The sequence below is a fragment of the Diospyros lotus genome, chromosome 9, assembly GCF_014633365.1.
Source record: "Diospyros lotus cultivar Yz01 chromosome 9, ASM1463336v1, whole genome shotgun sequence".
NCBI classification, from domain to species: domain Eukaryota; kingdom Viridiplantae; phylum Streptophyta; class Magnoliopsida; order Ericales; family Ebenaceae; genus Diospyros; species Diospyros lotus.
Window position 1 is genome coordinate 32,902,429 of NC_068346.1, and position 17,544 is coordinate 32,919,972.

Consider the following 17,544-nt stretch of genomic DNA (forward strand, 5'->3'; position numbering starts at 1 on the left):
TATAACATAATATTTGGATAACCAAGGGACAACATTACATCATCATTTGTGATATTATTTAAGATATTTATGGTATAATATAGTGGTACAATATTTGAATATATGTAAAATAATATGGTGATATTTGTGTTACAATAAGGGTAGATATAGTTTATCAATGAGATACCCATGTTTACAAATGTTCAAAGTTCCAATGTTTCAAAAAAAATAAAATAAAAAAATCATATCAAATTGAGTCAAAGCCATTTGAATTTTCAAATTAATTAAGTAGAAATCAATATGAATGTGTAATTAAGACGAATGTGTAATCGATCTGAAGTAAATACGATGAATTATGAGAAAAGAAACAAATTACAAAACGATAAATGTTTTATCCATGAAATATCTTAATTGTGCTATAATATGCAAAACTAGTTATTAATTATTTTCTTTTTATAAAAGTTATAATTCCTTTATTGAAAGAATAGGGTTGTGAAAAACAAATTCAAATAATAGATTGTTTTGAATTGTTTTAAGAATGAGAGAAGAAGAGAAAGATTAAGAGACAATAAGGTAAAATCAATAAAGATTTTGCAAATTTTGAGAAGAAATGACAAAATTCTAAGGCTAAATAGTTTGGTTTAGAGGTTTAGTTCAATTTTGAATTTGAGTTCGGTTTAATTATTAGACGTTGATTTAGTTTTTCTTTCGATTTAATTTTTCAACACCTCTAAACGAAATCAAATCAGATTTTATTTTATTTTTACATTATGATTTGAAGTTGAACAAATCTATTTCAAGAATTGGACTGAATCAAGTCAAAAAGTTCGGTTTGATTTGGGTTTTTGATTTTAAACTGTACATTTAGTTTATATATGGCGTTTTCAATTTTTAAATAAATATATATATACGTCAAATATTTTCATATAAAACTTATATAGATGTATTTTTAGAAAAATATATATATTTTAGAATTAGATTTTCTTAAACATATTTTTATGAAATGAAAAATATAAATTTATATTTTCTATGATTTATATTTTTAAAATTCTAAAATATTTTTGAATATATATTTTTAGTTTACAATTAAATTTATTTATATTTTTGTAAAATAAAATTTATATTAAGTAAGAAGAGAAAAATAAGAAAACTATGAGCGTAACGATAATTTTACATTGATTTTTAACGATAAGAGTAGTTTTTGTTATTTTTAAAATACAAGAATTATTGCGACTCTTTTGAAGACTTAAATAATGATTTGAATAACGATTTTACATGAATAAATGATAATTTAGAATTAATTAGGAAATTAATTACACAACAAAGACAAGAAATAATTAATTAGTAGAGAGTGTATAGAGAGAGCAATGAGCAATGGGCAAACAATCCATTACCATTTGCAAACCAAAAAAATTGGGCAAATCAAATCAAATACAGAGGACGGTGCACGCTAAAAGAGCAGCACTCCCACGCAGCCAACCAAATCCTAGAGATGGAAACGAGAGCCGTTGATTATGAAGCAGACGACCCGAAACCCCGATAGCAGCGACGACACCCCCACGCACAGGAATCCGGCGAATCCCAAGGCCACGGCGATGTCCGTCTGCACGCAGAACGCCTTGCTCGCCCTACACGTGTCCCCGTCGGCCGTCTTGAGGGTCCTGGCCAGCTCCGTCGCCGCCGAGCCAGCGGAGAGGAGCAGGTAGGCGAACACCTGGTCGTGGGCGAAATCGAACCAGACCTGGACGATCTCCGGCAGCAATGTGATTCCCCTCGAAATCTCCCAGAGCGACGCCCACATCTCGAACAGTGAGTACGCCGCCACTATCGCATTCGCCGCCACTACGTATCTGCACCACGCACACTTGGCTTTAGTTTCATTTCAAGCCCCAGCCCCCCTCCCTCCGTTTGGTCGCCTGGAAAATTCGACAACTTTTTGGTTTCGTTCTGGAAGCACGAGCCAAATGGGCGCGAGCTTTTCCTCAAAAAATTTGAAATTTGAGGAATAAAAGAGAAAATTGGTTGGGATTCTTCTTGCTTGCCAGCGGAAGCCAATTTCGCCTACTATTCGCTAATTTCTTTGATTTGGAAACGAAATTTGTTTCGCTAAATTTTCTGGGAAACAGAAAACAAAGAGAAATTGCAGGGCATGGGGAGGGCCGACCGCCGACCCGGCCATGCGTTTGGCGCCCGAGAAAACGAATTGGAATTTCTGGGCAAGCAAACAAGGTGGGGGAGGGGGGATGGAAATGGAAAGGAAGTACCTGAAGGCGTCGAACTGGTACCATCGAGGGGGGGAATCGGAGCCCCTGGGATTGATGACCATAAAAATGAAAGCTGCGCAGGAGAAGCAGAAGGCGCCGGCGCGGGACGCGAGGATGAAGTAGTTGAAGCGGCGGAGCTTCTGGGCTGAGACGGTGGACTGAAAGTGGGGCTGGTGGTGGCTCTGGATTCGGGGGCGCGGCGACGGGGTCTCGCCGCCATTGTTGGCCGCTGGAGAAGACCTCATTCCACTTCAACAGTAGAGCAATCGATACTGATTGGGACAAGTCATGAGAGAGAGAGAGAGAGAGAGAGTCAAGGAGTAGAGAAAGTAAACAACTTTATTCTGGAAAATTCGTTTTGAGTTTGGTTTGGAAATGCGGAGTCTTCACGGGACATGGCATGACTTCCATGAGAGAGAGAGAGAGGAAATTAGATGGAAGCTGGGGGGGGGGGAGGGGGAAATAAAGCAGAAAGAAAGAAAAGGATTGAGAGAGAGAGAGAGAGAGAGAGAGAGTATACTTTAGGCTTGGGCAGAGAGGGAGGAAGAAGGGGGAGAGAATGTGAGTGTATACTGCCGCTTTTGCTTTTGTTCCCTCTTTTCAACATCTTTTCCATCTCAAAGCATTGTTGTACCCATTGCTCTCTCTCTCTCTCTCTCTCGGGAGTTTCTTTTATCTACTTCTTCATGTCATTTTCAATTACGTTTTATTTCTCAAACTGTAGAAAATTTGAACTTGTTTTTTTCCTATATATATATATATCGAGCTTATTATGATAATCTCAATGCTAATTTCACTACATATATATGATAATCTCAAAAAAAAATTGAACTTGTTGGCAATTATTTTTTCTTTCTCTCCTTTCCCCTCTCTTATAGTATAAACACTTATACCATGATAGAGAAAAATAGAGTTCAAATCCATGGGTGAGAATAGAAAGAGAAAATATTTTAATTATGAATGAGCTCGATGACAATGAAGGGGGAGATAGAGAAAATAAGAGAAAGCAAGCCCGATTAAAGGCAATTAAACAGTCCCTTTCTTTGATATCAATGTTGTTTCCTTGTTGTAAGTATGGTGACAAGGCTTAAATCTACGGGTTCAATTTGTTCTTTGATGATCATTATGACTAATAAGTGTCTTTCTCACAAGGCTTAAATCCATGGTGTCGATTTGTTTTAGTAATGGTTGTCTTCTTAAAACAACTAGTTTGACAATTTGTCACGTTTAAGAGACACAATTGGCCAATGTTCTTTTTCTTTAGTAGTGAGCTCGCTCAACCATCCATTGTTGCACCCAATAGGTTTGGCCATGGTTGAATGAGAGAGAGCAAAGTATTCAAACGATTCAACCTTGACTCAATTGAGAAATCGAGGGGGAAGGGAAAAAGGGAAAGTTGTAGTTCAATGCTATTAATGACAAAAATGGTGATTACCCTTTCCAAAATGTGGGATTACCATTTTCAATTATTAGTCCAAACCTTAGGGATGAGTGATTTACCCTTTTCAAAGATTGGACAAACTTTTTTATTTTAACCATCATATCTTCAATCTATCAAAATTATTCTCATTAATCTATCGATTTTTTAAATAATTGCTTCGAGATTTTAACTAGCCTATTTCTAAAGATGATTTGATTTTCAATTTTTTACATTACATTGATTAACACTTACATCTTATTTTTTTCATTTTCAATTGGCTTAATTTAAAATCTTTAAATTCTAAAATGTTCCACCATACATTCACATAATGTTTCATCTTGTTTACAAAGAACATGTCAACTTCATTCTTCAAGTACATATATCGTAAGACACATTTACGTAATATGTCGAATGTGAATATCTATTGTTAAGGCAATGAAACAAGAATTAACGTATAAGCATATTAAAAACATGCTTAAAAAAACAAATTATAAGTATAAACTACTCGACCAACATGCACATAGTCAATGGTTTTATAATCCTTCACTTCCCCTTTCATTCTTCTTTTTGCCACATGGGTTGGTTATGTTCTTTCACTTTTCTTTCTTTGCTCATTTGAATGACCCTTTTGACTTCCATCTCTCAACATGAAGACTTCTAACTTCTAACTTCCAACTTCTAATATCAAAAACAAGTCTATTGGCCTAGCCCATATATCCAATCATATATTTTTGGATTTACGGTTTATTATTGACGTCCTCGGCCATCCCATCCCTAAAGTTATACTGAGGAGATAAATCGAGGATATGTCTCCACTGACCAGCACTTGAACATGAGACCTGGGGCCCTAAAAGCAACACCCAAGAGATTCTTCCTTTGCGAGTGATCATACATTTGAGGTTTGGAGTTTGAGTTTTATAAGTTTTAGGACTATTTTATGATATAATCAAAATCATGCATTCAAGATTAATATTTTTATCTTGTCAACAAAATTTGTACATCCAAATGCAAACACACAATTACATATACGACAAAGACACAAGACTTTTATTGTAAAAAGTTTTATAAATATAGTGAAAAACCTATTTGAGAGAAATAATTTTTACTATGAATAAGGGAAAATCACCATATTTTATGGATAAATTATAAAGTTTATGATCTTTGAAGTCTATAGTATAAATTGACCATTGTATTTTAATTTTTGTTATTATAGTTACTAAATTTTAATTTTTGTTATAATTTAGTATTTCTTTTGATTTTTTTAACCAAATTTTATTGACCAAAATTAACATTATTTAACATACAAACTTTCCTATTTGACAAAGCTCCTTCACAGGAAAAAGAACATCAAACAAAGCTCCCCCTAAATGCCCTTAAAGGTAATAATAAATTACAAAACTGTCACAAAACGAGATTCTGGTGTGGATTAAGTAAATTTTGTCCCCACTCTCAATTAAAATTGCCCTTTTTCCATTCTTGAGAAAGTTGTCTAATTATATAAAGTATCTTTTCCTATCAATTTGAGAAAGTTATCCAATCAAAGTATCGTATAAAGCAATGGTTACTTTAATTTTTACATATTTTATTTCCTGTATTTACATTTTTTTTATTTAAATAATCAATTTTTTTATTATTTCAAAAACAACTCTAACTATATAATTTTGAGCTTATTACACCCTTAAACTTTTTGGTATTTCAATTACACCCCTAAACAATAAATTCAGGAATATAATTAAAATAATAAAAAGTTTATAAATGCAATTAACTCGTGTTATGGATATTTTTAGACTATCTTTCTTATGGGCTGAACTCGACCTAGCAGGCCGGTCCAACCTCCTGAAGCCCAACAGGCCCAAGGTCGAGATCGTCGGAGCAAGATTGCACATCGCCGAAACCCGAACTTAGACTGCACAACCAAGGAGCTCCCAGCGATGTTGTTAGCTTGCTGACCAAACCACTCAAGTCGCATAACAACAAGGCCGCGGAATAATTGGAAGCGATGCCCATTTGTCTTATCCAAGGCAAATCATACCCCTGATAATGCGAGATCCATTTCTGATTTTATGGAATTGATGAAGACATCTTATCTCCATAATATTATCCTCCGATTTTTGATTTTATGAAAATTGCAAACACCCCACACTATAAATAGAGGTCAAAAATCATTATATGAAGGAGAATAAACAATAATGATATATTGTTACTCTACTGGAATAATCAGAGAACAATCATAAATTAAGCATCATTTTGATCGAACAACGTAAAAACTTTCTTCTATATGATTTATCGTTTGTTTTATTTGTTTTTTCTCTTTGTATTTATGCTTATTTTCTCATTGTGAGCCTATAATCACGATCAACCAACTCAGGACAACTCGAAATTACAAATTCAAGGACATCTATCAAATAACAAAAAATTTAAGTGTTTAAATAAAAAAAATATGTAAATATAAAAATTAAAATATATATTTTGCGAATCTTATTTCCTATTGCTTCTTTATGTATGTGCATGTGTGTGTGTACACACACACACACATATATATATATATATATATTTCCTTATCTGTCGTTTTCATTTAACAAAAATTCCAGTTTCAGACTGTAACATAAATAGATTCTTGCCTTTAGCTTTACTATTTCACCTTTCATGAAGAACAAAATGTCACTGTTAAACCTTGTGTCCCAATCTTTCTTTATCCGAATTCAAGATGGCCTATAATAAAAAAAACTAAAGTAAATTGTACTGGGATTCCTATAGTTTGTACTATTTGCATGGTGTCTCTATGTTTTAAAAATAGTCTTTTAAAATTCTTGTGATTTAGCCTTTTTTTTTAGTTAGACATCTTCCCTTACAAATATTGTTACTTAAACCCTAATCAAATTAAACTAAATTAATTAAATATCAATTAGATTAAATCTATACTTAACCAAATAAAAAAAAATAAAATAAAAAAGTTCTCCCCTATAGAAACCCATTGCCAATGACAAGTTCTAGAGAACCCACCAGGGTTTTTTTTTTTTTTTTTTTGGAGGGTGGAGGAGAAGTATAAAGAAGAAAAAAAAGTAAGAGAAGAATAAATGAAGAAGACAAAAGAAAGATGTTGATTTTTCTTTGTCGCGTCTTCTTCTTTCTCTCTCTCAAACACGTTAATTTAACTTAATTAGGGTTTAACTAATGGTGTTAGTAATAGAGATGATGTGTGAGAAAAAAAAAATTAAACCGAAGGAATATTCAAGGCTAGTTTTAGACCACAAAATCTTGTGGCCTAGAACACAAGCAAGAGAACAAAGAAGAAAGAAGAAAAAAGAAAAAAGAAAGAAGGAGAATCAACGCCTCATGCCTTGAAAGAAAATTTTGGAGAAGAGAACAAAGATAGGTAGAAGAAGAGACGTGAGATCGGAGAAGATGCGAAGATCAAAATCGTGAGGAAGATAGAAGGAAGACGCATCTAAGAAACAAATGTTACACTCAAAAGGCCCTTTAAGGAAGTTAATGAGTGAGTTTTGCTAATTGAGAATTTGAATTTTGAGTTTATTTGAAAAAACCAAATCCATTGACAATATTATAGAATTTTTTTTTAGCAATATTATTAAAAACGTGTTATCAAGAATATTCCTTCAAAAGCCCAAAAATTTGTAAAATTAGTTGGGATTCAAAACACACAAGAAGGATTTAATCCAAGTTTTATAGAACTGAAAATATTTAATGCTATTTGGTTTTCATGGATTATCGTTCCCAATTGAAAAATAGTGTTCGGTTTTCATGAGTCAAAGCTGCAACCAAAATACTCATCTACTTATTTATGATCTAGAAATAGCACTACAAAAAAATTGGTATTTAGCGATAGTTTTTTTTTACATTTATCAGCGATTTTGAAAACCGCCGCTAAGTCAGCCGTCGCGGAGCGTTTAGCGGCGATTTTTAGCAATCGCTAGAATAACTGCCGCTAATTATATTTTTTGCGGCGGTTTAAAAAATCGCCGCAAAATAAGTGATTTAACGACAATTTCTATAATATTTAGCGGCAGTTTTGAAACTGTCGCAAAAAATTTAAAAAATTTAAAAAAATTAAATTTTTAATTTTAATTTTGAATTATTTAATTTTTTGAATTTAGCGGAGCGGCGGTTTTTGAAAAACCGCTGCTAAATTTAATTTTTGGATGAATTTTTGCGGCGGTTTTTGAAAACAGCCGCTAAATTTAATTTTTTAGTGAATTTTGCGACGATTTTTGAAAATCGCCGCAAATATTATTTTATTTTTAATTTTGAATTATTTAATTTTTTGAATTTAGCGACGGTTTCTTAAAAATCGCAGCGAAATTGAATTTAATTATTTAATTATTTTTTAAATTTATCGACGATTTTTTGGAAACTGCTGTAAAATTAAATGTTTTACTGAATTTTGCGACGGTTTTATGAAACCGCCGCAAAAATCATATTTTGCGACAGTTTCGAAACCGTCATAAAAGACTATGTTTTGTGGCGGTTTTTAAAACCGCCGCAAAAAATCAATTTTTTTGTAGTGTAGATTGTTATCGTCTTAGTTTAGTTTCTTCCTAAAAGAATTGTTTTCATGGAAATCAACTTTTTCTTTCTTGTTTGGAACAACTGAATAGGATGTATTGTTTCTTTAGAAATCCTGCAACCCGTGTTAGTAATTAGTATTTCATGAACTGAATTTCACTTGTACTTAAATCAATGAATGAATTATCTATGTGTTTATGTAGCTTAAGGTTATCCCATGGTTGTCTTCTTTTTCCTCTAGCAAAGTTAACATCTTTCTAATATTTAGCTAAACCAACTCACCAAGTATGATTGTGGATCGTACTGATCCATTGGACTTAGCCCACAACCTAGCACCAAGCCTAGCCCCATATTAGATCTCAGCCCAAGAAGCTCAGATAACCTTTCCATCCCAGCTAAGATCCTTGCGCCAGTAATAGATTCTACTGACTCTGAGCAACTCACACGTTGATCCTTGATTAGCTCTTAATCTCCATCAAATCCGACCTCTAGACTATACTGTTCCATTGGGCTAGGGGCCCACAGCCTAGCACCGAGCTTAACCCCAGATTAGATCTCAACCCAAGAAGCTCGAATAACCTTTCCATGCTAGCTGAGATTCTTATGCTAGTAATAGATCATATCAACTTCGAGCAACTCGCACGTTGATCCATCAGCTCTTAATCTCCATCAAATTTGAGATCCTCAAATATGGCCCCTATCACTACCGTGTATCTAGGCTTCCTATCTTCCCATAACGATCGGTGACGCGTAAAGCACCCTCACCTCTGTATAAACCACCTTGATCACAGGCTAAGATATGTTCTTTCCAAGCCCTACCCATGCTCTGTTACTTTGAACCCTCACTGACTTAAGCATCAGAGTGCTTGTAGGTGGCAGTCACCTTCGCTGGATCGTAACACTCCGCTGTCACAACAACTAATCTTATCAACCTCGTTGGGCTAGAGGGAACATTACGCGCTCACCGTGGGGCTCGGTAAAACTTACCTATCCCACAAGACGAATCCTTAGTCCTCTCTACAAACTATCCATGGTCAAAACCAAAAGCCACAATAACATGGCCCCAAACCAAGAGATTCTGAATACCATCGTCAACTATCAACTAAAAATTCAGTAACCATGGAGGCCCTCCTCCAAACCATTCGACAACTTCAAGATCAAGTTGTTAAGTTAACCCGTAACTAACAGCATGACTAACGCAACGAGCGGGTTGAAAACAAAGCAGAAGTTAGCCGTCACCAACAACTTCAGGGCATTCACACTCTCGCTCCTGCACCGTCGACATCCTTGTACACTCCAGGTTACCCCTTCTCTGAGTTCATCATGTGCATCCCCCTGCCAGAGGGATTTTGCCTTCCTGGCACATTGGAGCTATATGATGGAAGAACACTTAACAATGTTTAACTCTTTGATGCTGTTAAGTGGGGGAACTGATCCGATTATGTGCCGAGCTTTCCCTAGCACATTGAAGAAGTTTGCCTTACTGTGGTTCTCCACTATGGAGCAAGCTCCATCCAAGACTTCTCCGAGCTTGCCACACGCTTTCTAGCCCACTTCTCCACCAGCTGAGCTCATCATAAAACCTCAGCTAGTCTCATCAACCTGAAGCAAGGAGAGAATGAGTCACTCCAAGCTTTCATACACCGATTCAACTAGGAAGCCATCCAAATTAGGGATTTTAATTCAGCTATCTCACTGCACGCCATCATGGTGAGGCTCAAGCTCGGGCCCTTCGTCGACTCTCTGGCTCGAAAGCCTCCCTCTGATCTTGACGAACTTCGAGTGCGAGCAATTGATTATATAAATGTGGAAGAAGTGTCAACTGTTAGATGTAGTAGCTCCTAGCCACAAGTCTAGCCACAACCGAACTAACTGTTTGGCCCATCCATCGAGCATCACTACTACCCAGAGAAAGAGCTCGATCGTAGAAGAGAGAACAGGGACTAAGCTAAGGGGTGAAGAGAGCTAGCCAGGGAACCCCAACCACCCTGATTGCACTACGACACTTGTACCCCACGGACGAAAATGAGAGATCAGATCTTCCAAAAGGTATACAATTCAAGGATAATTCCACTCCCCGAGGTTAAAGCTCGGCCTAACCCTGACCCAAATGTGGACACCAACAAGCCCTATGATTACCATCGTATGTTCGACCACACGATTGAAAAATGTACCTCCCTCAAGGACCAAATTAAAAAGTTGGTCAGAAAAGGCCAACTCCGTGGGTATGTTTATAGGAGGAAAAGTTAGAGCAGAGAGCCGCGTGATGATTGACGCCGGAGAAGAAGCCGTAGCCCACAAAGAAAACGCAGGACTGAAGGAGGTTAGGATGCCAGGGCGGCCCCCCGAATCAAATACGGGGAGTCATTTATATAATTTCTGGGGGCTTCGTGAGCAGAAGAGATTCTAGCTTGGTAAAAAGGTGTCACTTGAGGGCGATGATAACCGTTAAAAGTGCTAAACACTGGCCAAGAAAAATGGCCCAACACCCGGTAATCTCTTTCACCGATGAAGACTATGCAGGGATCGACCGAAACTTAGGTGATCCCATGGTGATATCCATAGTCACGACTAACTTCGTCATTAAGAAGGTCCCAGTAGACCAGGAGAGCTCAATCGACTTACTATACTTATCAACTTTAAAGAAGTTGGGGATACCTAAAAGGGATTTGAGGCCATTTAATGGAATCTTGGTCAGTTTCTTAGGGGAGCAGGTGAACGTAAAGGGGTACATAGAGTTGCTAACGATGTTCGGGCCAGCACCATTACTTAAGATAATCAACATCAAGTACTTGGTGGTTGATTTCCAGACGCCTTACAACGCCCTACTAGGTCGTCTGTCCTTTAATTCTTTGGGCACAGTCGTTCCCACTTTGCATTTGGCGATGAAATTCTCGATCTTGGCCATTACAGTCGGAGTGGTCCACACTGACCAAAAGGAGGCCCGACAATGCTACAATGACAGCTTGAAAGTCCAGCGCTCCCTGCCCGCTGAGGAGAGCTGTGGCAACCAGATTGCTACCACCAATACCCGAGCTGTAAATCATAGAGTGAACATAGCCAAGTTAGATCCGTGAAGCAAATTCTCAAATAGCCGACCATAAGCCACGGAGCTACTTCCCGTGGGCTTGGGGGCCCGCCTGGAGCAAATAACCAGGCTCAGCACTACGTTTCCTCGTGACCTCAAGGAGTAGTTAATCGCGTTGTTATAACAAAACACTGACCTTTTCGTTTGGATGCCTACAGACATGTAAAGCATTGACCCATCCTTCATCTGCCACAAGTTGGCCATAGACTCCAATGCACAACCAGTCAGGCAAAGAAAAAGGAAATTGAGTGAAGAAAGGCAGTAGGAAGTAGTTGAGAAGACATCTAAACTCCTCCAGGCCAGATTCATAAGGGAAGTGCACTATACCACCTGACTATCAAACGTTGTGATGGTAAAGAAATCCTCAAGGAAATGGAGGATGTGTGTAGATTTCATCGACCTCAACAAGGCATGTCCAAAGGATTCTTACCCTTTACCAAATATCGACTGGCTTGTGGATGGAGCCTTGAGGTATCAAATGTCTCAGCTTTATGGATGCCTACTCGAGGTACAATCAGATCCGAATGCATTTGAATGACGAAGAAAAGATGGCTTTTATCACCGAGGACACGAATATCTGCTACAAGGTCATGCTGTTTGGATTAAAGAATGTTGGGGCTACATACTAGCGGCTGATGAACAAAGTATTTGTTGGTTAAATAGGACTCAAGATTGAAGTATATGTTAACGATATGGTGACCAAGATGTTAGAAAATGGAGATCATTGCTCAGATCTAACCAAGATCTTCGAGCAAATCCAACGACACAACATGAGACTGAATCCAAAAAAGTGTGTTTTTGGTGTGCAGGCCAGAAAGTTCCTCGGATTCATGCCCACCAATTGGGGAATAAAAGCTAACCCCAACAAATGCCAAGCCATCCTCAAAATGTGTAGCCCCAGCAATGTGGAAGAAGTCCAACAGCTAACAGGCCATATTGTTGCCCTCTCCCACTTCCTTTTGTAGTCAGCAGACCGAGCTCAACTATTTTTCTAGTGTTTAAAAAAGCTAGCAGACTTCCAATGGACGGAACAGTGTGAAGCCGCTTTCCAAGAGTTGAAACACTTTTTAACCACCCCTCATAGTCTCTCCAGACCGGAGCCTAGCGAAGAGCTTCTGCTCTATCTCTCTATCTTCAAATGTCCCCTCAGCTCGGTGTTAATAAGGAAAGATGGAAAAGTAAAACGACTAATCTATTTTGTTAGCAAAGTTTTGAAGGGGCCTGAAATTTGATATCAAAAGATAGAGAAGCTAGCCTTAGCCTTGGTTATAACAGCCTAAAAGCTCAGGCCTTATTTCTAGAGACACCAAATCACAGTGCTAACCGATCAACCAATTAGGTAGGAGCTCCAAAAGCCCAAGCTTTCAAGCAGAATGATTGCATGGTCGGTGGAACTTTTTGAGTTTGGAATACATTACCACTCCCATAAACACATTAAACCCCAAGTACTATCCGACTTCTGTACTGAATTATCTTCACCTACCCTAAGTTCTAATAGTAATCCTTGGGTTTTGTCGGTTGATAGAGCTTCAAACATCAAGAGAAGCGGGGTAGGAATAATCTTGGAGGGATCAAATGGGCTTTTGATCGAATAGTCCCTTCGCTTCAACTTCAGGGCGAGCAATAACCAAGCCGAGTATGAAGCCCTCATCGTTGGGTTAGGCTTGGCTAAGGAAGTTGGGGCCACTAGGCTAATCGCAAGGACTAATTCACAATTGGTGGCTAATCAAGTTAAAGGTCAATTCTAGAGAAAAGATCTCCAGCTCGACAAGTATCTCGACAAGGTTAGGATCCTACCCAAAGCCTTTGAATCTTTCGACTTTGAATACGTACCATGGGAGCAAAACTCAAGAGCCGACATGCTCTCAAAGCTTGCTAGCACCAAAGATCCAAGAGATAACTGGTCGGTCATATAGGAAACTTTGAACTCGCTAACTGTTAACTTAGAAGTACATGCCGTGGAGACAAACCCCGACTTTTGGGGAATCCCATTATTTAGTTCTTGAAGGAAGGAGTGCTACCCGATGACCTGGAGGAGGCCAAGAAGTTAAAGAGGACTGCCAGCCTTTACACCATGATCAGAGATCAGTTGTACAAAAGAAGCTTTACCATGTCCCTTCTCAAATGCATGGATGGGGGGCAAGCTGCTTACCTTATGGCCAAAGTCCATGAGGGGGGTTTGCAAAAGCCACATTGGAGGCCGATCCCTAGCAACAAAAATACTGAGGGTCGGGTACTATTGGCTGACCATGCAGAATGAATGCCTGGAATATGTAAAAAGATGCGAGAAGTGCTAGAAGTATGCAAATGCCCATCACTCCCCACCGGAAGAACTACACACCCTCAACGTATCTTAGCCCTTCTACAAATGGGAAATTGACTTGCTCAGACCCTTCCCGCTGGTCCCCAGCGAACTTAAGTTCATTGTGGTGGCCATCAATTACTTCACTAAGTGGATCAAGGCTGAGCCCATAGCAACAATTACGACAGAGGATGTCAAAAAATTCGTCTAGAAGAATGTTATTTGTAGATACGGCTAGCCCAGGTTAATCATTTCTAACAACGACACTCAATTCACTAACACAAAATTTTGAGAATTTTGTAACGAGCTCGGTATTCATCAGTTCTTCACATCAGTCGAGCATCCCCAGACAAACGGGTAGGTTGAAGCTGCCAACAAGGTCATCCTCACTGGGCTCGGGGAGCAGTTGGATTAGGAAAAGTTTTAGGGAATGAGACCTAGTCCTGAGGAAAGCAGAGATCGTAAGACAGCAACTTGGAGAAGGAAAACTCAATGCCAACTGGGAAGGCCCTTACCGGGTTACTCGCAACCTTGGCAATGGAGCTTACCACCTCACTGAACTCTCAGGACAACTTCTGTCGAGATCATGGAACGTGGCCAGCCTATGAAAATACTACAACTAAGTAACAGCCTCATGATCACCCCTGTGAATTGTTTACAATTTAAAATTAATTTATGTTGCAGTCTGGCTTTATGTTTCTTATATAGATCCAATCTATTCTTTTGTAATGTCACTGTTGTTTTAGCTTTGTTACTGGACATGTTACCCAGTTCTACGCCAAAGGCCTCTTGTTAATAGATTCAGATGTTCCGTTGCATTACATGTTACTCAATTCAACACTAAGGTCTTCTTATCAATAAAGTTAGATGTTTTTTTACATGGGATGTTGTTCGGTTTTACGCCGAGGGTCACTTTCAAGAAGATTAGATGTTATACTTTTCATAATTTCACACCAAGTTTCACTTATTAATAAAGTAAGATGTTATTCGATTCTACACTAAGCTTCTCTTATCAATGAAAATGGATGCTTAGAGGATCAGTTTTGTTACACTACCAAATCGTACCCTGCCCAGTCAAGCTCGGTTAGTCCGCCCACCTGCGCCAAGGCCAGACCTGGCGGCGCGACCCTCAAGTCATCCCGATTTCCTAAGCTGAGCCTTTCCCAATCAGGCTCAGTCAGTTCGCCTACCTACGCCCGGGCCAGACCTGGCAGGCAGACCTCATGTCATCCTGGTTTCCTAAGCTGAGCCTTGCCTAGTCAGGCTCGGCAAATCCTCCTACCTGCGCCCGGGCCAAACCTGACGGGCAAACCTCAGGTCATCCTAGTTTCCTAAGTTGAGCCCTACCCAGTCAAGCTCAATCAACCTGTGCTTGAGCTAAACCCGACGGGTGGACCTCAGGTCATCACGGCCTCAATCGCCTAACAAACACTTACCCGACCTAACCTTGGAAGCAAAAAGAAGCAACAATAAATAAATTGCACATAATCAAATTGATAAGGGTCAATATTTCCTATATCCTAATGAATTATATCCCTATTTTGGCTTTATATTTATGCTTAAAGTAAATAATTATTCGTATTACATATTATTACAGGATGAAGCAAGGAAGTTGACTTCTACAAGTAATTAGGGGCATAAATCGAAGACGTTGGATTACCCATTAGTGTTGCTCAAAATCATGGGCCAACTATGGAGTCTAGAGGATGTTTCAAGTGCACTTGGTCTAATTATCAAGTAGAATCCAACATAAAAAAAGGCCCAAGACCAAGCAAAGGCCCAAGACCAACTAAAGGCCCAAGACCAATCAAAGGCCCAACAAAGCCCAATTTGTAGAAGACTTTTCTTTATTTTGTATTTTTTTATAATTAAATGTTTTACCACCTAAAGTCTTTTGTATTTTTTGTCTTTTACCTAGTTTTCTTCCATTAGTTAGATGAATGTTTTGTTGAATAATTGTGTGGCTTGTAATGCATCTTGTGGGCTATAAATAGCTCACTTTGGTGCATTTGTGAGAGGTGGTTATTACTTGAATCAAAGTTTAGTTTTGTTCTTAGAGTTTCCTTTAGAGAATTGCTCTTATTCTCTCTCTTGTTTTCTCTTGTAATCTTACTTCCTTTCTTTTTTCTTTTAAATTCTTATGTCATTTATTGTTACTTTATTATCCACCGCCTAAATGGCCGGTTAATTTCTTCCTTTAAATTTCTGCAATTTTAATTCTTGTCTTTCAATTATCCACCGCCTAAATGGCCAGTTAGTTTCTGCTATTTCAATTCTTATCATTTAAATTCTGCTATTTAAATTACGCCATTTAAATTCTTGTTAATTAACTTTTAAATGGAAATGAGTAGCTAAACCTAATCTTGGGTTAAGGCAAGGACAGTGTCCAACGCCAATGATTCCCAAAGAAAGCTGCGCTTAAAATGAGTATCCTTAATTTAAATTTCAGTATGAGTGAGTTTTAATTATTGAAAAATCACTAGGTTTGGATTGGAGCATAAGCCTAACTTAGAGCTTTCATATCACGCATGAGAGTTACTAGAACTGGAAACGCTATCATACCCAAACCCAGATGATTAATTTAGTTGTTTTGTATATTAATTATAATTAGATTTATGGTAGTTGCTTAAATTAGAATCCTGCATATCATGTATGGGGATTGCTTAAACTAGAACTATCATCATCTCTAATTGCATTTAGTAACAAACCCTCATATCTGAAATTAAATTAATGTTACTAACCTTGTTTGCTAAAATTTGGGAATCAATGGGTTGGTGCTGAAATTGTCTTAACTCAAGTGCTATCCAATTTAATATCCTCACATTAAGCATTTATTTTAACTTCTACCTTGCTTTATTTTCTAATATTTGTTATAAAAAAAATTCATAAAACAAAATCTTGTTACCAATTCATCTAAATGCGTGTGCGTGTGTGTGACATTCTTTTGTTTTTGCCATAAATAAATCTCTCAGTTGACGACCTGGACTCATCCAGAAAATATAAATTTAAATTTGGACTACAACTGCACTCGTACACTGACGAGTATAAACCTCTCACCTAAATAAAAAAATATATATATAAAATTTTTATTGTGTTTTGTTTTGTGTTTTAATTGCAAGGTGAGAGTGCAGCCAAATTTTGGCGCCGTTGCCGGGGAGATTGAGGCAAAAAAAAAAAAATAAGAATAAGCATCTCCTGATAAGCCAAAACCATATGTGTACTTTGTGGCTCTCAACTTGGGAGTGATATTTGTTACGCACTTGCAGCAAGCGAACTAGGCCAAAAATTAGGAGAGAAAAAGATTAATTTGGTATATGGAGGGGGAAGTCGTGGATTGAATGGTTATGTCTCACAAGTTGCACTTTTTGGAAAATCATATGTGGTAGGTGTAATGCCAATCCCTTTGGCTGAACCACGTATTTCTGGGATTACACGCGGTCAACTTATAGAAACGACTTCTATGTCTGAGCGCATGGCTAGTAAGATTTATCAATCAGACGCTTTCATCGCTTTACTAGGAGGTTTTGGTACACTTGAAGAAATCTTCTGTATAATCTCTTGGGCCAAGAGCAATCTGCATACCAAACCCATTGGACTTTTAAATGTTAATCATTTTTTCGATGGGTTGCTCTCTTTTATTGATCAGGCTGTGGACCAAAAGTTCATTTCTCCTTCAGCAAGAAAGATTCTTATTTCCACATCTACCATCGAGGAGCTGCTAGAGAAATTTCATACTTATGTTCCACAGCACGATCCTTATGAGCCTCGGATGGATTGGTCTAAAGTAATTAAAAACAAGTGGTAAAAAGGTTCGATCAATTTAGAATTATCCCTATAAGGCAAGTCTATGATAAGATGGCTGAGTAAGGAGTACTTTTTGTACTCTTGAGACGCATCTCCTATGACTTGTACAAAATTTATTTTCTTGTGTTAAAAAAAAAAAAAACTGTGGAATGTTGTTAGGCGA

General features: G+C 37.7%; 1 protein-coding gene across 1 annotated transcript; it reads right to left on the bottom strand.

Moving 5' to 3' along the window:
- Nucleotides 1-1,239: 1,239 nt before the first annotated feature.
- Nucleotides 1,240-2,805, bottom strand: LOC127809494 (CASP-like protein 4C1). The gene is made up of 2 exons (XM_052348326.1): nt 2,244-2,805; nt 1,240-1,829 (listed from the first exon to the last, which is right to left on the bottom strand). The coding sequence occupies exons 1-2, from the start codon at nt 2,486-2,488 to the stop codon at nt 1,466-1,468; spliced, it is 609 nt and encodes a 202-aa protein (XP_052204286.1). The 5' UTR covers nt 2,489-2,805; the 3' UTR covers nt 1,240-1,465.
- Nucleotides 2,806-17,544: the final 14,739 nt, after the last annotated feature.

Excerpts from the sequence above, each read along its gene's own strand:
- LOC127809494 (XM_052348326.1), bottom strand. The coding sequence starts at position 2,488 with ATGAGGTCTTCTCCAGCGGCCAACAATGGCGGCGAGACCCCGTCGCCG. Across the intron at positions 1,830-2,243 it reads TACCAGTTCGACGCCTTCAG|ATACGTAGTGGCGGCGAATG; the intron begins GTACTTCCTTTC and ends TGCGTGGTGCAG.